Source organism: Salarias fasciatus (assembly GCF_902148845.1).
Source record: "Salarias fasciatus chromosome 7 unlocalized genomic scaffold, fSalaFa1.1 super_scaffold_4, whole genome shotgun sequence".
Taxonomy (NCBI): Eukaryota; Metazoa; Chordata; class Actinopteri; order Blenniiformes; family Blenniidae; genus Salarias; species Salarias fasciatus.
In genome coordinates this window covers 14025507-14052388 of record NW_021941229.1, presented here as the reverse complement: position 1 = coordinate 14052388, position 26882 = coordinate 14025507, and the positions used below count along the sequence as shown (strand labels likewise).

The following is a 26882-nucleotide window of genomic DNA, read 5'->3' as shown; positions in this document are numbered from 1 at the left end:
AGTGATAAAACGCAGCTTCTGATTAGAAAATGTCTTCAACCCTTTTATTTTCCTATCCTCTGGGTCCTGATACTTGTCACAACAATGACTTAGATTGTTACTGATATCTTGAAAATTCCCATAATATTAGACAGTGGAAAAACACAACTTTACACCCTTGTATGAGGCATTACGGCGGCCCTGTGGAACTCTGCAGAACATCTGTCCAATCACCCGTTTTCAGAAAAGCGCTCCTCAGCACTGTTAAAAACAAAGCGAGATTGAAGAACGGCCTTTTCTTAGAAGTTGAGATCACATTGGAAATCAGGACGAAAGCACTCACTCACAGCACCTTCGACAGCTCTACAGCTACAAATCAACAACAAATGCTGCCAATTCAGCCATAAGACAGATAAATTATGGAACCCCGGATTTTATTCAGATGGAAATTAACAGTCAGAAAACATAAATCAAAGTTATTTTTGTTAAACACTGTCATGTTAAAGAATATCACAAGTCTATGAATGCAGAGATATTATCAACACATTATTTTCCAAGTTATTACCCGTTCATTACCTAAAATGTAAAGCAGGGTTAGCCAGATGATCATACTTGTGAACTTCGTCCGTTCGGGACTTGTAACCTGTGTTTTTATATATACATGTATTCCCCGTTGTACTTCACGGTGCCCGTACCTCTCTGGGAATGTGGCCATGGTACCAGCCATGGCTCCTGATGTCAGCCGGGCTCAGTTTCAGCTCCTCCTCCAGCTCCTTGCGAAGTTTCTCAGGAGGAGACTCCAGCAGATACTTCTCCTTGGAGAACTGTGGCACAAACAGAAACGAAACAAGACATCAATGCAAAAACTCATCTCTTTTATAAGAAGCTCTAAATATGAATGACTTTGCTTATGCAGACGGTTCCCACGCAGAGTAAAACTTATTGAAAAGGGAGATTTGAGTGGATGAATATGTCTTTAAGTGCATAGTTTAAAATGTTCAATACAAACAGCAGAATATTTTCTCTAGCAAAGTAATGCAATATGGGTGTGTGTTGCAACACAAATACACGCACACACACACACACACACACCTGTGGTGCAGAAGGCAACACTGCAGGGAAGAAACACTGTGTGCCCTCATCCACACCCTCAGTCCAGCACACACATGTACACACAGACACACAAACACAAACCACAAACAATCCAATCGACCCTGACCTGATTACCAAGAAGAAGAAAAAAATCATCACGACGCTCTTATTGTTCTTATGTAGTGCGGAAAACCAGCTTCGGTCGGTCTATGAGGCCTCCTGAGGGCAGCTTGTAATAACGCCAATTACACACTACTGCACACGTTAATGCACCCAATTCACAAAACGCATTTCACGGCCTCATGTTTGTTCATAAAGAGATCAACACTTGGGAGGAACCATGTGGGAAAAATGGAGGAAATATGAGGAAAATGTGTGAAAAAAACTGAGCTTTTGTTGTGTTGGTGCAGCGCCTGACGTCATGCTGTCAACAGGATATCAGTTTTTATTTTTTCTGTGTAATTTCACACACAGATAAACACCATGTCAGGGTACGTGAAGCTCTCCCTGAGCTGATCCAATCTTCATGTCAAGGCAGATCACCAGTGGCGAGAAGTGAGTCTGCAGCAACCAACGTGAAAGACAACTCCGGCTCTCTGAGGCCTGAGAAGGAAAGGCAGGTGCACAACCAGGAGCATGCTGGTCATTTTTCTTCTGCACACAGACTCGTGTCACAACTGCGAATGCAGAGTCTGACAATGACAATCAGGGGCATTTGAGAAAAAACAATGGGCGTAAGCAAACTGAACTGTGGTATAAAAGAAGATGCTGATTTTTTTTCCAATCATCTCCCCTTCGGATATTTATTGACTGGAGCCGGCTCTCTGTGACCTCATCCTCTTTGCTCAGCATGATGTTCAAGGAGTCACTATGTCTGTGGAAACTCTGTCATCCAGATCACGTTATCGACGATTCTTCAAGAGTCACGGTTGAAACATCACCGTTTATTCATGCAATACACCGTGACAAACACAAATAAAGGATAGACGAGTCAACTAGAAGGTATGACTTTTAAAACCCCTCATCTTTAAACTTTTTGATCATTGTTGATCTGAGTGCATTTGAAAGAAATGACCAATATTTGTATCATGAATGACAGGATCCTTATTTTCTCGTTTCAGATTTATCAATAGAGTCTGTGAAATGACATGAAAAATCTCAATGTTTAATGAAACCAGAATCTATCCAGTTTATTATGACAAAAGAATACACTCAATACAGAATATCTTTATTTGTGGAGCTAGAATCAAAATAATTTGATTGTAAATTAAAGTAAACATTCTGATTGTCTGCTAAAGTAGCTCTTAAGTAACTTTTTTGATTACTCAACAGGTAAATCTATAATCAAACTCTTTCATAAGAGGTTTCAATCACTAAATGACTGTGACTTAGTTCATATGCAGCCAGATTTTACTGACAAGTAAGCCACAAAACAGGCTGGTAAAACGGCATTTGCTTCAGTACCAAAGGAAAATGTGACACCCCACCGAGGGAAGGCGTCGGCTATATGAAGATACCATAAGCACTGATGATTGCGGAAAGATTGAGTTCAGGCCAACGACCTCTGAAGATTAAAACAGTGGACAAACATACACAAATGCACAAAGCGGAGAAAATCCACACAGGAATAAGCTGTGAAAGGAAATAATCTCCACTGTGCCAATATGAGGCGAGATGACACTGGAGACCAAAATAAACAGTAAACAGTCTTGTCGCTAAGGCTAGCCTGCCGTTCCTCCAAATATTTTCCCTCCATCAGTTGCTCTCTCTCTCTTTTGAGGTCAGGGTTTTTTTTTTTATTCTACTTTCCCACTTCAATCTTGCCCACGGTTCTTTTCTCTTCTTCCTATTTCTCCTCGAAATTGGAAAGTTTCAGTTACAATTGTTTTCACAGACTTTGCCAACTGTGGTGCACAACAAAGGGAGACAAGACAAAGACAGAAACAATAAGAAAACGTGAGTGAACTGTTATGATCTGTGTGCAGAGGGTGTATCTTCCTTTGAAGAGGCTCCAAAGAAGCGATGCTTCGATCTTATCGTCTCCAGGTCACTGCCACATGAAATTATTAACTTCCTCCACTCCCCCTCTTTTTTTTTTTTTTTGACTCTCCTTTGCAATCCTCAAGGGAAGGTGGAAGAATATGGCAGTGGAAGCTCACTCTCCCAGATTAGATTCGAGGTGTGTGTATGTCTGTGTGTCTGTGCGTAGGGGAGAAGAGGGCCAATAAAGGAGCAGAGGGGTCAAGTGTGCAGTTATTGCTTTTCCTTGTCTCCGTGGAAACCCAGGAGAGGCCTGCTGCCGAACCCACGCTCAACAATGAACTTGGTGTGTGCGTGTGTGTGTGTGTGTGTGTGTGTGTGTGTGTGTGTGTGTGTGTGTACACACACGTATGACGGGTTATGAGGCAAATTGAAATGTCAACAGGCCCCCTTTTCATGATACGGTTCATGGAATTGGTCGACATCAGGGGAGATGGGAAGACATGCTGTCAGAGACTGAAAACACGGACAAACAATGAAAAAGTCATTTTGTAAGAACAAGTTAAGACACTGAAAATATATAATGTTGTTTTGTGTGTAAAAATTACGTTATTTTGTAGTGTTCTTTGCTTCAGACTAATGCTTCTCCACCTTTTGTGGTCACAGCTTCTCTAAAATAGAGACGCAAAAGCTCAAAACGGGAAACGATAAACATCACAGACTTCTGTTTAGAGAAAAATGCGTTACCTCAGGACAAAAAGAGGGAGCACAAAGAAGTAAGTACAATCTGAGACTTTCCCAAAGTCCAGAGTGTTATCTTTGATATTGTTAGAGTGAGTAAGAGGCTTTTGTGTTTCAACTTCAGGGTTTTTCACTTATTAAAAATGAAGCTCATTGATAATACGTCATCTAGACTTTAATAATGTTGTTTTCCATAACTATGACTTATTTCTGAGTCTCCTCATTTTCCACTATTCACCGTTGCTGCAATAAAAAAAAAAATTGATTGTGTTTCTGCTACCTGACAAAGCACTTTAAAGTAAAAGTGGGAAATCATGTCTGGTCCACAGGCAGACTGTTGGGAAGAGAAACCAACGAGCAGCAGGAACTGTCAGAGACAGATGGACAAAACAAGTGGGATACATAAAGACAAGACATCAGACGCTCGGGATGGCACGGAGTCAGACAGACAGACAACAGAAACTCATTAATGTAGACAGAGAGGCAGACGCGCACAGAGAAAGGTAGCCCATTAGCGGATGAGAGAGTTTAGGCAATTTAGCAGCTGATGCAGGACTTTGTTTCCCCAGGGGGTTGGAAAGACTGAGGAGTGATCTCTGTGTGTGTGTGTGTAGCTGCGCATTCAGCCATGTATCTGTAGGCATGTGTGTGTGTGTGTGAGTACTATGTGGACGGTGCTATCAAAACGCGTTTCTCCATATTTGGTGAGGACCGAGAGAAAGCAGCACCGGGTTAACAAAAGACGAAGGAAAAGTTGGGATAAAGAAGTGTGCAGTCGAGCCCCTCGCAAGACATATGAATCTATTATAAATTAGAGTTGAAGTTGGAGAATCAGGAAATAGGCCGTAATGGCCCTGGTGTAAGTGTGAAAGTGATTTATGGCTAACAAGATGGTGAAATATGCCACCTAATTTACATCAGCGTGCACGTGAGCCTTGTTTCTTTGCAGCAGGCCAATTAGGCGGTTTGGTCTGGCGACACGAGCGCACCATCGCTGAGTGAAAACTGACACTGCGATCACCCAATATCAGCAGGAGAAAGAAAATGAGCCACCAAAAAAGGAAAGAAATGAAAGGGATAATAACGGGGGAGAAAATCTCAATATATGCACATATTTATACATATATTATACACACATGGTCCTTTTTTAATGTGTATGTGGGTGTGTGTGAGTGTATACACCCCCATCCACCCACCTCTCCTCTCCACACCAAATGTGTTTCATTCGGTTTGCATTATTGCTTTATTTCTTTCTCTGCTTGCAGTTTTTTTTTAAATGATACACGCACGCAGTCACTGCTGCACGATCCGATAAAGAGATGGTTTTCCTTCTCAAATCATATCAGCTTTGCATGTGGGAGCGCCGGTTTGATGAGGCTGAGTCAAAAAATACACAGCCACAGGTATTTACAAAGTGGAGCGCAGTGGGGCGGCCTGTTAACTCTGACACATGCCAGCGTGCAGCTGAAGTCGTTTCTTTGCTAATTCTTGCTGAAGGAGCAGAACAACAAAGCACCTCAAGCAATATGAAAAGAAAACCAAAAAACTCCTAGAGTGAATGCATCAGTGAGAAGTGAAATGATAATTGCCGGCAAGTGTTAAAGAGAAAACCTGCAGGGATAAAAATCTGTTTCAGGCATTGAACAGCATGGATGCAAAGTGGGGGGAAAAAAATAAATAAATAGGAAGACAATCCATCCATCTAAATGGATGCATTGAAAGCAGACTGCAGAACTTGGATCTCGTGTCAGAAGGCACCCTTCAGCCCCGGGGCGAGCTTCTAACCCTGTCGCCATGGTAACAGTGGGGGTCTGGCTGACTGGGATGGGGGTTGGGGTGGAGAGGTGAGCAGGCAGCGGTGACCCTGCGTGCTGCACACATGCACAGACACACGAGCGGGCTTTGAGGTCAGGGGTCCAATTCCCGAAGAGCCTTGCTATCCCTGCATCTCCCCTCTCTCAGAGGACTACAGACCTGGATTATTGGGCAAAGACACTCGAGTCCTCCTATCTCTTACTACACACACACCAACATGTACACATTATAGGGGTTTTTGTGTATGTACGAGGCCGATATCACCCCTCTCCAGACTGCTGTAATCCCTCAGTGCCCTCCAGCGTGATTCCTACTATTATACTCTGCCGGGCTCTCAGGGGTGTCGTCTTGTCGAAGTCACATGGAAAATGATACGAGCATGAGAGGCAGAGGCGGTGGGAAAATTAAACTCACTTTTATTCACACTCTGAAGAATGTGGTTAAGTTCGAGTTCGTAAGGAATGAAACACTCGACACTCTCATCAACACACATCGCTGACTGCGATCCAGATCGCGGAAACTCAAAGGACTGAAACAAAAGCCGCCATGAGGCAGGTTCTCCAGGTCTCCTCTAAATCCTTCATCGTGTCCTCCCGTGGCTTCCTTTAACATGCAAATCTCATTTTGACAACCTCAAAGCAGTCAAAGCCTGGGGCTCTACCTGGGATTTCAGTAGCGGCGCCCCTAAGGTGACCCTGGACAACAGATTTATGAACACTGCTCGACAATTCAACATCACTCTCAGTACATTCAAACCCAACCATGAAATCAAGATGGTTAAAAAACAAAAAAACTTTGATGCCACACTTCAGGATGGATGTTGCTGATGGACTGAAAAGATCTTGTTCTTAAGAAATGTGTGACTTCACCATGTGTGACTTAAGTTTCATCGCAAGCAGTCAGCGCTTGACAGATGGAGGAGGTGGGTGGAGGCGTGTCAAAACCTCCTGAAATGCCTTTAAATTTGAGGTCTAGCACTTCTTCAAAACTTGATATAAAAACCGCAAGTGGTTGCATTTTGACACTTACTTGCATTTTACTTCATCAAATCCCGCCATTTGCCACCACTCAAAATTGCAAATGACAAAACAAGAAAATTGGTAATAAAAAAGAAACTGAAGCAAAAAATGCATTTGCTGTCCACAGATACAAACTCTCCAAGTGCAAAGGACTGAAACTTTCTGAAGTCTTAATGTTCTTAACAGTCCTTTTATATACTATAACAGAGATCTGTTATTTAACACAACTGCTCCTCCGGTTCTTTCATGACCTTCACCAACACAGTTCGGAGCGTGAGGCTGAAAAAAGGAGCAGATAATGAGGAGAACGCAGCTCGATGTGACAACGGCTCAAAGAAAGTGACGAAATAGATCAATCATCGAGAACACTTTCATCACAGGCTTACTGTCTTCCTTGCTCCTGTCTTTATCCTACCTTCACCTGATGCAGTATGGCGCAGACATTTACTGTCAGTGAAATACAAAGTATTCAGATTTTGGTGGTGAATGCATCAAGATGTGATCCGTTTTTATGAAACGTGACCTTGGACAGACAAACGTCAGGTGAAGTCAGTGGTAAATGTCTGGATCAGTTTCTCTCTACTGTGAAAGTTTGACTCAGTTTGGAGCAGCTGCAGACTTCTTTTTAATTTAAATGCGTAGTTTTACATGATGTTATGTGGGGGGAAAAAAAAACCCAAATTTAATAAAAAGTATACCCCGAAACGAGATTAATAAAGGATTTCAGAAACAGAACTGTCCAAAAACCGTCAGCCCAAAACCAATTTAAGCAGGGAACCAAAGTTTGACAGTTAATTAGGAGCATTAAAGTCAGAAAACCTGATATGGAGGTTTGAAGGAAAACAGCTTTTTGGTAGAATGCACAGGGACATCTTACAAATGAGATACACAACGCGAGGAATAAACACAGAGATAAAAATAAATGTGATGTCTCATAAGATCAGGCGGTATCAGAGAAGCAGCCGGTCTCCTCAGACGGAGAGAGAGACTCCGACGACTGGTACAGAGACAAGGAGGGAGAGGGAGAATATGAGAGTGATAACAGTGACCTTCTACTGTCATTAAGAATGAGAATCTCCTACATGTACACACACAAACACACACACACACACACACACGGGGCACTTTGCCCCTCAAGGCATCTGGATATAGAGTATATGTTCACCGCCGAAATATATATATATAGACACGTACACACATATAGAGCTGTCAGTCAGGGTGGTGTCACAGCAGAGACCCCCTGTATTGAGTGACAGCTGGTGCACAGGATATGACATACAACTACACTCCTACTGAGCGTGCAGGAAGCACAGTGCCACTCAGCACCGCATGACTCCTCTTTCCTTCTAAAAACTACACTCTCTTTCTGAGGCACCTAGTTTTTTTTCTCCTTTCTTCGTCTTCTTTTTTAACCTTCCTGAGATTTTCGTCTGTGTCTGCTTTTCCTAACTTATAGCTGTAGTCAAATGGATGCTAAATCCTGATTATGCTTCATACTGTAGGTACTACTATAAAGATCCAATTCAAATGTCTGTTTTGTAATTTTCTTATCTGATGCTGCCACTCATGTTTAAATGCCTCCTTCTGTTGCACTCATTTCTTTTCCACTTTTCCCTCCTCTTCTCTCTTGCTGTCTCTCATCACCACGGTCAACACCGCCTATCAGTACTTTATAAGATGTCCGTTACCGTGTCTTTGTTTGCGTGTGTTTGTGGGAAACCTCTCTGCAGCTGATTACTGTTGAATGACTGTCCTCGACATGGCAGCGTGTGTGAGCTTGGTTACGTGTTTTATTTTTATTATGCAAACAATATCTCCACAGGATTGACTCTAATATTCTTTCCGAGCACATTTATCTTTTTTTTATTGTCTTTCATGACAGATGTTTTTGTCTTCAGTGAGCAGAAGCAAACAGGACACATCATTTTTTAAATAAGTCTATTCCACCAAATGTGAAAACTAACAACCTCAGATACAAATGCAGACGACATACTGAGGCAGACAAACATACAATGTGGAGCACAGACGTTTTTAATGATGTTTGACTGTTAAGTAAGACTTCGCTTGTCTCCCTCGCCTCCTGAACCAACACAGGCACAAAGACACACACAAAAAAAAAAACAGTGAGAGAAGTAAACACTTCACTTTTCCCAAAAGCATCCACACAGAGGCAGCCTCCTTTTTCCATCCACACAAACACAATAAACGGGAACATGTGGAAAAGCAACACAAACAGATATGCTGCAACATCCGCAAACACAAGTGTGTGCAAGGACTCCAATCTATGAAGAGGACGGCGTCCCACTGAGATGCTGCTGACATGCGCCGCTACTGAAGAAACAAGAGTGTTAATCTACAGCAGAGATTCTAATTGAAGACTACACAGATTTAATTACATGTTTGTCGGGATGAAATTGGATAGCTTGGAGTCCTTGTTTCAATCGGATCGGGTCATTATTCCTGGTAATAACAGACCGATGTGGCCACAGACAGTGCATCGCTGTAATTAGATACACCTACAATTTTAGAATTAGTACAACTTGTGGTGCGTTCACATTCAACTGGAAAATGGGAAAGTTCTGATTTCTGAGTCAGCGGATGCCTCAAAACGTCTGTTAAACTGAACAAAACCACAAGTTGGGCAGCCGGAGGTCTGAGACAGTACTCTCCAGAATAACCATTCTATAAAGAGTATAATTTCCAATATGATAATTATTATTTCAGTGTGACAAAGCCCTGAGATGACAGACAGTTCAGTAGGTGTCATTAGCACACCACTTTAAGGTGAAATCAGTCTGGGTCTGTTAGTCTGCTGGGAGAACAGGTTGGAGTCAAGTCAACCAAATATGATTAGGTACTTCCTCCTCAAAACATCTAAAACCACATTTTTATGTGACTGTGTATGCAATTAGAATTGTATAGTTAATTGCATATAATTAAATCCTTCAATTGTTGGTTTTGTTTGTCCGGTGATATCATTTATTTTTGGTGCAAGAGGCCCACTTATAAAAAAAAAAAAAAAAAATAAACTTTATAAAACAACGCTTTAATGTGAAAACAGCAGTAAAGTGATCAGGCATTGGTCTTCTTGACTCTCAGAAAAATTCACAAATTATATCACAAATCAACACAGGAAAATCGATTTAAAAAAAAAGAACTTTGAAACAAATCGCCACCAGTTTGAACGACTCCTGTGCAGAAACCGGACAAAAGGCAGAGAAGGAGAAATCCTCCCGTTACAAAAAACTGGCCGCTGATGATCGTTAACTCGTTCATGAAGCTAACGCAAACACGCAAAGCATGATAAGCACACACTGCGTCCCGCCTGCTAATAGTCCACTCAGCAAACGCCACGCCTATAGATGCTGTTGCCGTGGTAACGCCATACTCTGCATGCCCCAGCTGGTGTTTCTCGGAGGAAAAATATCTGGGCGTGTGCGAGTGTGTGTGTGTGTGTGTGACAGAGAAGAGGTTAATGTGCCCCATGTGTGCTTTGCTCCGTCATGTGCAGCGGGGTGAACCGAAGGGGAAAACACGGCTGGTCGGGAGCAGTTATCGTGGGATCCTATTGTATGTACGATGGAGTGCGCGTCTGGGCGATCTGCTCCTATAGTATTATTCCCCAAGCACCTGACTCTTCAGCTTTCCCCTGTGAGTAAGTGGTTGAGGATCATCCCTCCATTGACTGAAGACGATTTAAAAAAGGCTAGATTATCTTCACAGCTCAAAAAAATTGTTAAATATCATAAAATTGCAACAAAAAAATAGTCGCACTCGGGTAACAAACCCTTCAGCACTCACACTTGCTGCACTGCCCTTTCAGTGACTCATGCTTTAAATTTACTCACATTACAGCATGAGGCGATTCTGCCAACATGGCTGAGAGGATTTGGGACAAATACAACATTTATTGCTCATGCTTCCAGCTTTCGGCGTTGTTGACTGTGCCGTCACCCTGCACAGGAACTTTAACAGACGCCTTTGACCCAGAAGAGGGTTTAGTCTGATCTGTGATACGATGGCTGATAACTCAGGCACTGTGATGGTGTCATACGTAGTTTTCTGTTTGTTTGGGGTTTTTTTTAGCATGTGTGATGTCAGGAAAATGTCTTTAAGGGTGTGTTCACATCACTGTGGTCTGAATCAAAGCAGACAAAGAAACAAAAACAACCTTTTTTTTTGTCTGCTTTATTTTGTGTTCATGAAGGGACTTTCGCTACAGGATACAGTATATGCTATTTTTCAAAGGTGTGGGTACTTTTTTGACACACATGCAACAAACCTGAGTTGAGTACTTGCGAATACACGAGTTGAAAATGAGCTGAATCTACAGGCATAAGTTGCCTTTTTTGTCATATTCTATGCACTTTGGGCATTTTATCACAGAGTAATGGTTTGCTTCTTCTGACACTCTAATCAATAACTACTTAACCTGTAAGATGCTATTTACAGTGAGTTGTTTTTTAAAAAGACGATGAATCACATTATCAAAATAATCTTCTTGGGTTTTGTAATACTTTAACGCGTTGATGCAGCACTCGAAGCTTTCCTGTACATAAAAAAAGGCAATCAGTATGCTGGAGATGATCAAACCTTGCTCAATAAACACATTCCTTTCCAAGCCTCTAATAGAAAATGCGTTGTTTCACAAATCCTGTACAGATCAGCATTTTCTAATAATGCATTTTTGTTTATTTTAAGAGAAATAATTGGCAGTTTGACAAGCATTTCAGCCTCCTCTCAATCAACTGAAAACCTCAAACACGCTAATCGACTCTGTAACAGACTTGTGGTGCCATTTTTACCAGCTGAGAGTTCAACAAGAGCCTGTAAAATCTGCCAATTACTCAAAACACTCACCAACAAAGAGCTGCTGAGCAGAGACAGCAGTTCAGACGCCTTCTTGCATCCTGTGCGAAGATCATTTAAGCATGCACAAGCTGCATTTGCATGTTCTCCCTGAGTCTTACTCTAGACACATTAATCCAAAAACCTGCTTGTTGGGTGAACAGACGGATGGGTGGTTGCATTGGTGGGTGGATGAATGAGAATTGTAGAAGGAAGGGAGGAGGGAAAGGACTGCAGATGTATGGATGGCGTCTCGATGGAAGCGTCATTGATTAATATATGAAAGGATAAATGGATGGATGGTTGGTCTGAGCTGTTAAAATACGGAGCATAGAAAATCTGCTGAAGAAGTGAAGACGAGACATTTTCACGGTGCTGCAGTGGCGCAGAGGTGTACCTGGGCCCAAAAATACCTATAATGTTACAACAATAGTAAAAAATTGACATATATCGTAACTCAATGTGTTTGTTAACTCCTGTTGGCACATCTGAACCAGCCTTATCTATTTTCTTTCTCTGGTCTGCCGAAGCCGCTGGGGATCCGAGATTGGAGGTCTGATCACTGCATTTCCGCCGTTTTTTTTTTTTTTTTTTCTTTCTTCGGTGCCTCTCATACTTCTCCCTCCACTGCGGTGCAATTTATAGACAGCTCAAATGTACACACAGGTCTGACTCATCACGTGGCTCTCCTTCACTTCGCTGCTTTATTTTCCACCACTTCACACCGGGCTTCGCTTTCTTCACCTCAAACACTGCAGCCTTTCTCTGCGTCTCTTCGCCTCCCTCTTGACAGGACTTGCTCTATATTCAAACACCGAAACTTGTTTTGTTTTTGTTTTTCCGCCACATATCAAACTGTTAATCACGTCGAGCTGCAGAGGAAAATAAAGCTTTTGACTCATTTCCGCTCTCTAACAAGCATCTTGGCTCCTACAGCTGTCTCACCTCTTCCTCCTCTAATACATAGTTTATCATCCTGCCAACTCACTCCATTACCTTTTGTCTTTCTCCGCCTCCTCTCTTATTCGCGCGCACAAATTTCTCCTTTATCTCCCCTGCATCTTCCTTTGTAACGTCTCCACTGCACACTCACCTCTGGCTGCATCCCTCCTCCTGTCCTAACCTGCCATCTCTCAACCGCACATCATATCACTCCTCTCCCCGTGCACTCCCCTCCGCCGATCTGCTCAGCCGGGATGTCAGTGTGTAGTCGGCTGTGTGTAGTGTGTGCTGGAGTCACACAACAGCGGAGGCATCACCTTGTTCCATCAGCAAAAACACAAAGGCAGATAGAGGAAGGCATTAGGAGGCAGGGAACAGGGCGGGGAGAGGAAAACGCTGTAAGAAGTTTGACCAAACATCAGAAAACATCCAGTTCAATTTAAATACATATATAATGCAGCATGGATCGGTTTCTCCCAATTTAGATTTTTTTTTGACAACCAAATCTGTTCGGTTCCCCTGGGATCGCTTTTACTCTTAGGTTGATATTAAATCAATGAAACATGACTCCACAGGCAATTTCATTCAAGACTTTTATGTAGTTTGTAGGCATTTATGTGTTGTTTGAACAGGAAATAACCAGAATTTATAGACATTTTACATCACTGCTTTCTAAAAATGATTCATGTCATCATTTTATAATGCAAAACATTCAAGCGATAGTTCTTCATGGTCGTTTTGGGGTTATTTGTGTAGGTAAATGACACCATTTCTCCATATTGTAATATCCTCTGATGCAATGTGTTTCAATTAGCCGCTTTGTACAATTTACATCCAAACAATCAGAAGATTTTTGGAACCTCTGTGTTGAAAGATACAGATTCAATGTTTAAACTTCAGCGAGAAGAGAGAAGTCTTTGTTTCAGGTAATCTTTGAATATGGCTTTTATGTCTTTATATTTTTTTAGCTTTGTCTCAGCTGATTGAATAAAGCATTTATTCATAGACAAATCTATATAAATTATTAATGTTGAGCACTATCATCCAGATTCATCCAAAATCTAAATATTTTTCCATTAAACCAGCAACTTTTTCCTGTATTTTAGACTACGTAATATAACTGTCGGCCTCTTTAATTGCAGCGGAGGCTGTTAGTGTCTCTGGCAGCAGGGACCAGCTGGGCCAGCTGAAAGATGCTCTGGGCAGTTTATGCACTCTGCTGGAAATACAAACCTAATCTTTAATTTTGGCAGCTCAGAGAAAACGCCTGTGAACGGTGGAGTTTGAGGGTCTGGAGAGAAACACAAATTGTCAGCGAACTGTGAATACTGTTTCTAAAAGCGATCTCATTATGGCAAATATGCTAATTGGCGTTTGGCAAATCGGGATCCGGTCACAAGAAAAACACAACTCTGCTCCGTTTCACTTTCTCAGAAGGGGTTTTTCTCTCTGAAAAGACACACACACACACACGCACGCACACACACACTTTCCCTAAGGGCTTTGCCACTTGCTGTCATTCTCGCTTCCCTGGGCTTGGCCATTAAGGGCTAATTTGCTGGCTTTTGGGGGTAAAAGGTCACCGAGCTGATGGATGGAAGGTCTCAGGACGCATCAATACCAACCTTCCTCTGTTAACACACACCCACACACACACAAAAATCAACGCACACATTCGTCTCGGTGCAAAGATGCATGGATGAATTTAAACGTATATCGTAACACACACACACACACACACACACACACACACACACACACACACACACACACACACACACACACTCACACACTCTGCCATTTAACCGCCAGCTAGTACCATTACCATCCATACTCAGACCATCTATCTTGACAGTGACAGGTGGGAAGGGAAAACCACAAACCCACAATGCATTTCTGCATTGCAGTTAAACAGCAAAGGGACAGAAAAAGATGAGGATAGTAAGGATGGGCAGATGGCGAAGAGGCAAAAAAAGAGAAGAGGACTGGTAAAGAAGGGCAGGATTGATTCATCCGTGCATTCACTTAGCTCCATTACCAGGGATGATGAACTCTTACACTTTGTAAAATGAATACATCTCATCAGCGTTTGGGCCCAAAAAAAATTGCATCGTCACACCGATCGAATTATTTGTGCTGTTTTTCACAAGCCAAGATATTTTTTGAACCATCACAGTCATAAGATGTTTCATATCGGCAAAAAAAGCCACACATGGGAGTTAATAATGCTGAGCTTTCATACTGTGAGTAATCTCATCAATCAAACACATCGCGAGGAACAGATGTCACGTCACAACAGCAATGGCAACTATGGTAATGATTTGTCTGCAAAAAATGGTTTCAAGCTGTCCCAAAGAAATCCTAAACAATAAAAGGCCATGCCGGAGCCTTGGCTAAGATGGACTTTATACAAGGAAGAAAAGGACAAGATCATCAGTACTGGACGATGCTACACAAAGAGGCATCACATCCAATATATCTTTTTAATTATCCAATATTTTGCATTTTCAGACATGCTTCTGCTCTCTAAAGGCATCAGCCAGCAGCATAGAGGTTAAATAGCTGGTTTGTGTAATGCTAAGGGACAAGAAACCACACACATAGGAGGGAATGGAAAAAAAAAAACAGACACGAATGTGAAAACGAGCAGCCTTGGGGGGGAATCAAAGGTTCCCACAAGAGGTGGCACTGCGGTGAGGAGAGGTCGCCCCAGACTTGTGATGTGGAAAAGGTTGGGTTTTCTAAAGCTTGATAAACAGCCAAGTGTGACCTGCTGTGAAATATGAAGGTGAACTGTGACAAAGCAGATTAAAAACGTCGGGAGTGGGTATAAAAAAAAAAAAAAAAAAAAAAGAAGTCAAGCCAGCTTCATCACATCCAAGTTGCTCGCCGTCGAGCCCAGCAGCAGATGCTCTGTTTGCCTCATCAGTCATTACTAAGTCTGGACGCAGACCTGTGACAGCCTGTCCTTCGCAGCCTGTCATCTAAACAAACATACCTTGTTTGTTACATCAACAACTTGGCATCTGACATATCTCAGGACCTTGATGTGATGTATGGCCATCGAATTATCAGTGTATTTCTCTTCTTCATTAAGTTACATTTCATCTGCGTGCTTCAAATATCATTTTCTAATAATATATTATTGACCAGTGGCTGCAGCCGTGCAACCAAGGTTACATAAACATATGGTGACACATCATCTAATGAATTAATCAATGACTGACAGCAGAGGATTAATTAGCTCTGCAGGCTGAATCCCAGCCAAGACACATGGAGACAACCAGACCTTTCAGCATCTTTTGAACTTTTGAACTCTTACATTTTCACCTATTAAATTGCATATCTATACGATAAAAATGAAATCTTTGAATGAGCTGCAATCACTACATGGCAAAAATGGACTCCGACTTCCCCCTGTACTGTATCGGAAGCGTGCTTCTGTAGCTTTGTCACCGTGGCATTCGACTTCCCGCTGTGTCAGTACACACACACACACAAATTCTGCCAAGTCACGGCGGAGACAGCGACCTATCGACTGGCCTTGTAACTCGACGCGCAAAGTTCGAAAGAAGGTGATGATGAGGGAGATGGACGTAAAACGAAGGTGCAAAAGATTAAAAGCGAACGAGAACAAAAAGAAGTCAGTGAGGCCGACAGGAGAGACTGAACAGGATGGAAAGAGGAGAGAAAAAGAGGGATGAATGTTTACGATGAGATGGAAATAAGCAGACTGTGAATGCATATCAATCAGTCTGATCTAGCTGTTTAAGCACACACACGCAGACACACACACACACACACACACCCTGTCACCTCTGGCCGTAAACCAGAGACAGCAGCACACCCTTGAGCTGCGACGCCATTGGCCGGCGATGATGTCATCTCTTCCTGGAGGTTGAGCAGTGAAGCAGTGTGATTGGCTGGCGGAGGCAGACTGGAGGAGAGCGCTGCTGAGGTATCAGTTCCATTCATACGCAGGCAGCTAAGAAGCACGAGCGAGCGCGAGCGTGCACGTCCGTGCGTGCGCACGTGTGACCGCTCCCCACTGAGGCGGGCAGGCAGAGCTATTACGGCTGTGTCCATCATCCCGGGACAGACATTACCTGCTGGGACGCTCCCTAATGGACGCTCTCAGACACACACACACACACACACAGAGTGGAATCTCACAACAGTATCAAATATGCATGTAATCAAGCATGCACACACATACACACACACACACAGCTGATGGGGGTTGGGAGGGTAGAGATGGGTGTTGTCTCGCTGTTGTTACCGGCCTGTTGTCATGGTGATGCAGATGGAGCGTTTTTGCTGCTAGCTGGGACTCTCACTTTGCTTTTAAACTACACACGCACACACACACACACAGAGATACACACTGAGACACACACTCCTGCATCACTTTTCATTGATGCCTGCACGTGCACACATTTCAAAGGAAACCTTTCCTTGGCTTTCAAAGGAAAGAACAAATAGGAAGCACAGAGGGACTCTGTGAAGTGTGTGTGTGTGTCGGCGAGTGTGAAGGTGCGAGTGTAAACACTCCCATGAGAGACACCAGACACATCGTCTTACGGATGCTCAGGAGAAATTAGCTTGTGGGAGCCGGTTACCACACAACGCACACTCATCTGCCTTCATGTCTTCCTCTTCCTCCTCTTTCAATCTCCCCTCTGCCGTTCGCCGCCCACCCCTCATCCCAGCACCCCCTTTTAAAGTGTGTCATCACCTGCAGGCCTGTGACGAGCGGCAACCTTACGCGTAAAGAAAAGATGCGGCTTTCAACCTCGAGTACTGCAGGATGCGAGTTGGAAGCCATGCAACACACACGCCAAGATAAGATGAACGTTCAGATAATGAGCACAGAAAACCAGCAGCCAGGCAGAGAAACAGACTTCTAGATGTCCTGATACAGACTGGATTTGCCTTGCTGGAGGCTGTGTTTGTTCCGGAGCCTTGTCCGTCACTCTCTGTGTATCTGTACACATATTACCAACTTAGAACGTTTTGTTCTCTCCAGACATTATCTGCCGCACCGTCGACCCTCGGACCATCATCTATCACTCTGCTAAAACTAACGATGACATGGAACAACCGGGAAATGTACTCACTTCGAAGTGGACTCCGTCAGTGTATCTCATTTTTATAACTTTTGGCAAATGTAAAGTAAGTATAAGAGAGTCAAACTCTTCAGAAAAAATAACTGATGACTCAAACATGGTCATTACGTCATTACATGTGTTTTATACGCTCCGGCACAGGGTTTCTGTAAACACTGAATCCATTTTGTTCACCTCCTCTGCTTTCATGTGAATCTAATCGTGTTTGAACAATGCAATCTCATTTTATTCAATAAAGTCACGCTAATATCTAAACTGCATCTGGATCTCTTTCACATTAAAAACCAAATTGGTTTAATTAATTCCTTCATAATATGTTATCAGCAACCTCACGTCACACTATCATATCTTGTCATCAGTGTTTAATTTGTATATTTTTCAATCACATAGAAATAATGAGCTGCTTAAAAGAAATCGGCAAAATATATGCATGATCCAACATGTTATCAGCAAAGAAAAATCAGCAATGTAAATAGGATGTTCTTATCTGTAGAGCTGAATATGCATGAACGCCATAGCATGTATGTACATATACATGACAGGAAATTTGTTCCTGTGTGAACGCGCGTGGAGTGAAGAGAGATAAAGCGAACGGGAATGAAGTGTGTTCATTGCCATTCTCAGCTGCTCTCTGCAAATCACCCAGAGACGCTTTAACAGCCCCGGGTCTTTTCATAAAGGAAAATGATGCATTAAAAACTCCACAGAGGTCCAGGGTCTTCTATAACTCAAACACACACTCCCCAGTGGGATTTATTAGAAATTAAGAGTGAGAGGCAACACTTACATGCGGAGTGCAAAAAACCGTAACCCGAAGAGAATAACTGTCCCTGAGAAGATACATGTTTAAAATAAAAAAATAAAGCTTTTGAGTGTTTAAAAAAATTGGAATATAACACAATTATATAGTTCAACATTTTTCCACAAAATGAAAGATTTTTTTTGATAATCTTTATTCATCATACAAGCCGGTGGTCAAGGCAGTGAACTGTGCTGCACCAGTGTGCTCCATAAAACAAATCTCAGTATAGATTTTTTTTAAGTGGAGGCACACCACAGGGCAAACACAGTATAAATATTACAAAGAGATACCTCTTCAGCACACAGACTGGAACCGACAGTCTACAGGCATTTTTATCCCAACTGGAATACGGTCAGGTCAAATGTGAGCATCGGTTACGGACAGATCCAAAACACATCGTTATATCGTCCATCATTTGACTTGCTGAGTCACTGACGGCAGAAGTGATTGTGCTCTACAGTTATTAAATTACACTGCTAAGCACGAACTATATAAAAAGCACACTTTAAAGCATTAGGTAACTTTGTTTTGTTTATATTTTAAAGCTGCACTATCCATGACTGACCCAGTCAACGTAGCAGCCTCATAAAGAGGAATGTGTTTTCCATCAGATGGATGCATTCAATTTGAACGCACGTTTAAAAGAAAACTCGATTAATGTTTGACAAGTCGAAACTACTGTTTATATCTGATCCACAGTCATGAATTTGTTAATCCTCACACTTTTTTTTAACTGTTAGCAAAACAAAATTAGATCGACATAAGTCATTGGTGATTGGATCGCTTGACGAAAAAAAAAATCAATAGCATTCTTCCACATTCATGAGATGCAGACTCCCTATTATGAAGTCCTTTTCCACGTCTGGCGCCACCTTCCACGCCGCACTCTTTGTTTATCATTTCAAACCAGAAGGCTCTACTTTTTATAATCAAACAATGGACATTAAATGAATGAAAACACAGCTCCCCGTTCGGGGACGGCTATTAGTTTCACTTGGGAGAACTTAGCCTTCGGAGCTGCAGCAGCCTCAGATCCAATAGCTTCGACATCCTCCGAGGTCACCAGAGGTCAAAGATGAAGAGAGCAAACAATTGCCAAACCTCCCGCTCCAAATCCCACCAGTATGTCGCGCTCCCTCTCAGCTGTGGATTTCCCAGCATATGCAAGCGTCTGTGCCTGTGTGTGCGTGTGTGTGTGTGTGTGTGTTTTCTTCACGCGAGACAGACTGGTGGAGAGACTTCAGACAACCGACTCACACACAAAGTGTTCAGCACTTCAAATCAATTCTGAAAGTTTGCTCGTAAAACCAGCAGACAGCTCACTTCATTCATTTTAAAAATCCAACACTACAAATTGTGAATGAAGCAGACGTTTGAAAAAAAAAAAAGAGACGCAGGAAGTCTTTGGGAGGGTTTTCCTCATTCTGAACTGATGCTGAACAAAGTGGCTGCTAATGCTAAACATGCTAATGAGAATATGTTCTCTGTTCAGTCACTCCTCCTACAATCCTGCCACTGCCTGTTTAGCAGTCTCAGTTTACATCCAGCAACCAATCAGGCTTTAACATCGGCAGACTCAGGAGACAACAGACCAGATTCAAAGACGTTCACGACTGAAAAAGCAGAACTGGATAAAGAAAAACGTGACAATAATGGAAAATCTATGACAACAAAGGCACTAAAATACTTTGTTCAATGTAAATCTTCTTCAAAGTTATTATCTTAAGTCGACCATATATTGAGAAAGTACAAGATAATTATAATCCTTTAAGTAAAGGGCATTTTAATCTAACCTGCAGGCAGGTATTCTTCAGAATACTCTCTCGCCAGGCTCTGTTTAAAGAGTCTGGACTGTGATTAAATGCACAGAGCATTCAGCATAGGTCTGCGCTGTTATGTCACTCTATCTTAAAGCGTTCCTCTATCAAGAGGAGAGAGGGCAGATGATTACATGAAGCGCCGAGCTAGAAAGTGGCGTCCTTCCCATCCTGGCCTGCAGCTAAAAGTCGCGATACGGAGAGACCATTCTCATTTAGCATTTTCATTTGTTTGAACAGTAAGGAGGGTATATGGTGCTGAACCGCAGAGCAGCCCGAAGACAAATTCCTGCTCAACAGTCTGCGCAGCGCTTGCACATCCCACCGGTTACATTTACTCATATTAGTATTTATCAAACTGCTCCACTAATGCCTTCTTGATTGCTATTAGGTCTGGGGAAAAAAAAAAAAAAAAAAAGCTCATTCAGAGTTGAGCTTTTCATGTGTACAATTAACCTTGCAAACAAGCCAACAATATTTGATGCGGTGTTAAATGAGCCATACGTCAACACATCTGTTAACCCACGTTTTATCCCTTTTTAAAATGAAAGCGGTCTTCCTGCTTTTCAGAGTGGCCTGCTTAGCAGTGACCCGCAGCTGAAGAAGGCACTTAACTCCCAGAGCTTCCTCTGACCTTGGAAGCCAAGACGGAGATTTAAAAGAGAGCACGAGCACAATGTATGAGCGGGACAAAAGCGCCACTGAAGAATGGAGCGGTGGACTCCTCAGCAAGCTATTAAAGCGAGCTCAATTCTGCCTGCTTCACAGGTGAAGCCTTCCAGCTCAAGTCACTAAATTTATTCAAGAAAGAGAGAAAAATGTAGTTTTCAAAAAAAAAATAAGCCGTTCTGCACTTTCACGTTCAATTACAGACAGAAACAGGAGTGAGGGCCCAAAAACAAATGAAATCCGACAGGCTTTATGTTTCTTAATATATTGCACTATCGTCCTCAGGAGGGTCTCACACCATCACACTGACGTCCTACAAAGTGTCCCGACGCCGCAAGGTTGCGACTTCCTTTTGATCATCGGTCTTTTTCTTTTTGGGGGAGGATGAAGAGGAAGAATCTACTGAAATCACAAATTCAAATCACTGCTGACACAATGTTTTTGCCACTAAATATTCACTGCAGGGTATTTTTACATTTTTGTGTCTTGTTTCCAGCCGCACTCGCAGAGTGTAAACCCTTTTAGTCTGTTATTTATCGTTCAGCGTGAAAAAAGTACTCAGATTTCGAGCCGCTGCATAATTAGTGGAGGTACTGGTTAGGTACGGCAGGTATTTCCAATTATTTTTTTTCCAACATGTTTTCACTAATTGGATGGGGAATTGGAAAGCTGTAGAGTGAGGACCATCAAACACCCTGTCAGCTTGATTACTTTCACAATAATCTTTTATCGCGGTTTAACCAGCGATGCTCTTTGACGATGCAAATCCAGGCAACTTGGTGAAGACTGTCCGAGTGAAGACAGGTCTTAAAACGCCAGCGGCGAATTCAGAAAAAAAGCACTACTGGCAGGTTTTATATCGCCTGATCAGCAACTTCTGTTGCCTATAGTGACCACAACGATCTGCTGATTACCACCACCACCGCTGTATGCTTCACAAGTAAATGTTTACTGCTGCTGTGGATGTAACTGAAATTAAATCCCAATGTACACTAGTACTGGTTGTCCAAGCTGATTTCCTGCTGCTGCTACAATTCTCTGACAAGTGGGCCTGCGCTGTCTGTCATATCCAGCCATGCAAACATTTCCAATATGGAAGCGTTTCCTCGACTGACTCGAAGTGTCTTTGAACCTATGTTGACGCTTCCGTGACAAGCAGCCTTTCAGCAGTTGTGCTAACAATGACTGTAATCTCAAAGAAGCGCACCGTGCTGCCGTTACCGGTCTCGAAAGCTCGTTTGTGAAGAGATCAGAGCGGATCGTAAAGCATACAAAGCATCTAATGCGATATCAGAATGTGTGTGTTTCATCCCGTCTCTCACCAACCGCGAGTGGTTTAAAACCAAACCTGTAATCTTTCAGCTCGCTGTCAGAGGTGGCAGCTCTTCAAACATGCTGTGTTTATCTGAGGATGATTTGTAACCGTTTTCATAGGAACAAACGGTTCCGTACAACCGAGAGGGAGGCAAACCCAGAAAATACTCGGCTGGCTGCTGCGTGATGAGGACCCTTTCATTGTTCCATGAATGTAACTTTAAGCCCACTTTAGAGGAGGTTTGATCAAACTGGAATCATGTTTCAACTGTGAGACACGTTTCTCAAGAATCTTAAAAACCACTGATGCATTACATTGGCTTAAACTAAGTCTTTTCTTCTGCTAATTCCCCAACAACACTGATTCAAGATGTCTCCTATAAACCAGTATCTTACTGGACACACACACACACACACACACACACACACACACACACACACACACACACACACACACACATACGCTCCTCATTAGTGCCAAATACATCACAGCGCTCTAATGAGGATATGGACCCTCATACAAGGCAATTTAAGCACACACACTGACACACGCACACACACACGCATGCACAGCTGCCCTTCACACTATGAGCCTGCAGGGTGTGACAAGCCGGCACGCCAAAAGAGGATTTGTGGTGAAAAGCTTCGGGGAGGAGGGCAAGAGGGAGAGAGAGATAGAAGGAGTGGAGAAGAGGGGATTACATGGTGAATATTTCAATACTAAAACATACCAATTGGTCTGGGCTCCCTTTTCTGGCTCGGACAGCCAGACACACACAAACCCAGGCACGCGCGCACGCACGCACGCACACACACACGAAGGCTTCAGCGTGGACATAACTTCCACAGCTGACGACACAGACAGTGGGGTGATGGGTAAGGCTAATACCGAACCACTGGGGTCCTCCAGGGAACACGCTGACAAACTGCTGGTTAACCTGCTGTGACAAACGGAGTGGACAGAAACCAGCCGAGCTCTTCCCCCCAATTTATAACCACGTCGTCTAAAAAGCAAGGGGAAAGAACGGCATATTCTTCCGCTGAAACTACCATCACTAGGAATGTGGACTATGTAGACATCTCGCAGAGGACTCGGGAAGGACGTAACACCTCTGAATTCAATTTCTGTTATTAAATTGAGAGCCTCTCCTGCAAATAGAGACAGGGTTAATAGATGAATGAGACAGACAGAAGGGACATCAATGCAATAAAGCAGGCAGGTTTAATATTTATGATCTATTTGTTGCAGGATTTCCTGAAATATCTTCCTGCAGGAGACAATAAATTACTTTTAAAGTGAAAAACTGAAATACAGCAAGTGCTTTCTTGTCAAAATGGACTGATGCATTGAAAGATTTCTGTGAAATACTAAAACTTGATTTAGAATGTTGAAATTAAGACATTTACAATTTCATTGTAAATGTCATTTACATTTCATTGTCATTTACAAGTTTTATGGGATAAAAACATAAAAAGTTACATTTAATCAGTAAAAATCTAGAGTAGTTAACAGTATACAGCACGTTCTTATGTGGAACTGTATTTCTGATAAATAGTTTTTAAAGGGGAACTTTCATTAACACTGATTTTTAAGTTTTCCTTAGTAAATGTAGCTGTTTTTCATTAATTCATTACAGGTATTTCAGGTATTTCAGTGCACAATGCATAACTCATTTGCATTTTCAAATTTCAAGTTACATCTGAAAACCACACAACTGTCTTAGCAGGCCAAAACTCTTGAGGAAGCATTGAAAACTGAAGTACTTTTTGTTTTCCTTCCAGCTGAAATGAAAGGGGCATGGAATGCAGTTAAAAGGCTCCATTCTGTACGATTGGCACTATTCTAAAAAAACATCAATAACCCACATCAAGCAGTTAACAGCGTTGGGGCACAGTTTGGTTATACTAGATGTTTGAGATATGTGATTTTTCACTTTAGCTGCTCAATTTGTAGTTTCACTTTCATATAAAAAGCAGCTTCAGAGATGAAGGTCATAAGTTTGTCGAGCCCTCCAACCAATCCCTCGCCAGCCTTTAAATGCAGCCACTGTAGTTTTATATCAGCCTGTCACTTTCATTTTTTCCCCCCCACTGGTCCTGCCGTGGTGATTATGGCCACTGAGGGCCCTTTCTATCTAACTGATGGGATCATTGGAGTAAAGGTCCAAATTCATGCCCGTGATTTAAAGAAACCTGGAAAACTCAACATGAACATTTACAAGTTCCTTTAAAATCATTTGGACTGACTTATTACAGCCTCAAAATATATTACAGCATATAATGAAATGAAAAGCCATTCATATAGTATAAGGTATTTTTCTTTTAATGGTACAAAGGTTTATTGCCCAAAAGGATCCCGTCAGCCTCTACGATACTGTTTGCATAATGAACAGAAACCTGGTTACCAGCACATGAGGCTGGATGGCAAAGAGGTGCCAGGTTGCCAGGTTGGAGGTCGACAGCAAAGTTCCAGCCAGAAAAACAGTCGGGCTGCAGGAACGCTAAAAAGGACAGAGGGAGAGCGGCTGCTGGCTGGCATGATGGCCGCCACATGCTGGTTCGGGTCAGCGGGGAACGAGGGCAGAGAGTCGAGTGGGAGGCACAGAGAGACGCAGCGAGTGAGGAGGGGGGAGGGAATGTGGCTGGCAGAAAAAAAGGATTAACTTCAAAAACAATCAAAGTGGAGGAAGGGAATCAATCTGTGTATTTCTTATGTCCGTGCATCTGTTTATGTATTTGAGTGGAAGTGCACGACTGTGTGTGTGTGTGTGTGTGTGTCTTGTTTGGAGGGGTGATGGGGAGTCGTACACTACAGGAGACCAGCGGGCAGCTAAACTGTCCCAGTTCCAGAGACGCGCTGGAAGCAGTGGCTATAATGCAGACACAATGGTTAAGCTGCGTGTCTGCATGTGTGTGTATGCAGTCATAGTTAGCAGTCTAGACCAGGGGATCAAGTGTAATCTCTCCCCACTGATACGGCTGATGAGCTGTAGGTCACAGACCACTGTCACTGGATCAGCACTGCAGCTGTGTGACAACCAAGCCCTATTAACAACCTCAGAATGGAAAAAAAAAAAAAAAAAATCACTTTCGTTGGCATAGTCATGGGTTTAAAAGGGGGCTGAAAGTATTACATTATAATTAGCCCTTAATATGGGCCTTTATCAAAGTCACTCAGGGCTTTACACCTAAATAATCACTCTGAATCCAACACATCTGCAACAAGGAAAAAGCTGTTTATTCAACTTATAATCAAACCCAGACCACATGCATCGTTCCTGTTAAATGTATCCTCTATGCCTCGTTTGTCGGTGGCTGTATCTGTTGTCTCATTGATGTATGCATGTATTTTGAGGTTTGAAAAATATGAAATACAACAGTTTTCTGTAAAGGAAGCAGTTTTTTATTCATGCTGTGGTTTACCGGCCACTAATGACGCAAAACCCAGCATGAAGGAAACAGTCTGTGTATATTAATGATGCACTGAAGGCAAACAGATACACTGCAAGCAATTACTCTCACAGCTTCCTCAAACTATATTAAATGCAATTTTTAATCTTTCGCATCGCTTATTGGAGGGAATATACAACTTTTTATGAGGGTGTAATGCATCACCAAACTCAGACTTTGGGTACACATAATTTTAATTTACACATCCCATAAATCATTTTGGAGCGCTTACATGAATATGGTACTAAAATTGTGGTGTTAAGGATGCTAAAAGTTTTATCTTTTGGATAAGAATGAAAAAAATATTACGGATAAAACACCTTTTACTGTCGTGCCATTGAAAATTTACTTTTTCACAGCAGATCTTCTTCCAGACTCAAGCATTTCTTTGAAAAGAAGTCGTGACCAAAAAGCTGAATTTAACAGGATTAAGTTTAAACTGCAATATTTATGCAGCACAAAAAAAAATGCATAACTGTCAGTGTGTGATCTGTATTAGATCACAGTTCGACTGCAACCCAATCCCACACAACACTGACACAGCGAGATGAAAGTTTTCATCAAAACTACATCAATATGTTTTCTGATTTGGAAATAATCCCATCTTGTCAAGAAGACAATGAATGTTTCTGAGAACAATGAAACAAAGTAGAGATAAACACGTGAAACCAGAACATCAATATTCCTCCTTCACCCATCCATCAATCTTTTTACTGCTTCATCCAGTTACGTCAACAGATTACTGATGAGAACCTTGAACCTATTGATAGGAATGGTTTCTGGCTTCAGAACTCTTTGAAAATCATTCCACAATCTCGACCCTGAGCATTCAAAGGCAGATTTTTTTTTTCTTTCCAAAAAATGGCCGCCTCTTAAGGTCATTAAAAAGCAACCACTTGAAAATGCATATCGGGTAGCTGACTGAATTCAAATGGAAAAAAAGCATTATTGCAATTTGTAAGTCCACTAAGTATTGCTTTCTATACACATGCATACCAGAGCTGGTGTCTATGAATACTCAGTGAAGTTGAGCCATCCGGATCAGAGCGCAAAAATGTGTCAGAGAATTCACATTAAATTAACAGTAAAGAATAATCATAATGTAAAAATAAACTTTAATCAGAGATAAAATGAAAGCAGTACAACTGAGATCACTTCATAGTTCGACTAAGACTGTATTTTTAGATCTTTAGTAACAGGATGACTCAATCACCAATCAGGTTTCTCTAACCACTGGATGCAAAGACAAAAGACTCAACATGGCCTTAAATAGCAGAAAGATGAAGTT

General features: G+C 42.2%; 1 protein-coding gene across 4 annotated transcripts in view; it reads right to left on the bottom strand.

Annotated features, from left to right (window-relative positions):
• The window catches only part of LOC115382720 (SH2 domain-containing protein 3C-like), a 55561-nt gene that overhangs the window by 12736 nt on the left and 15943 nt on the right, over positions 1–26882 (bottom strand). For all 4 annotated transcript variants that reach the window (XM_030084569.1, XM_030084570.1, XM_030084571.1 and 1 more), the window contains one exon: positions 675–803. In XM_030084569.1, coding sequence (XP_029940429.1) covers positions 675–803 — 129 coding nt within the window. The remainder of the gene's footprint in view (positions 1–674; positions 804–26882) is intronic.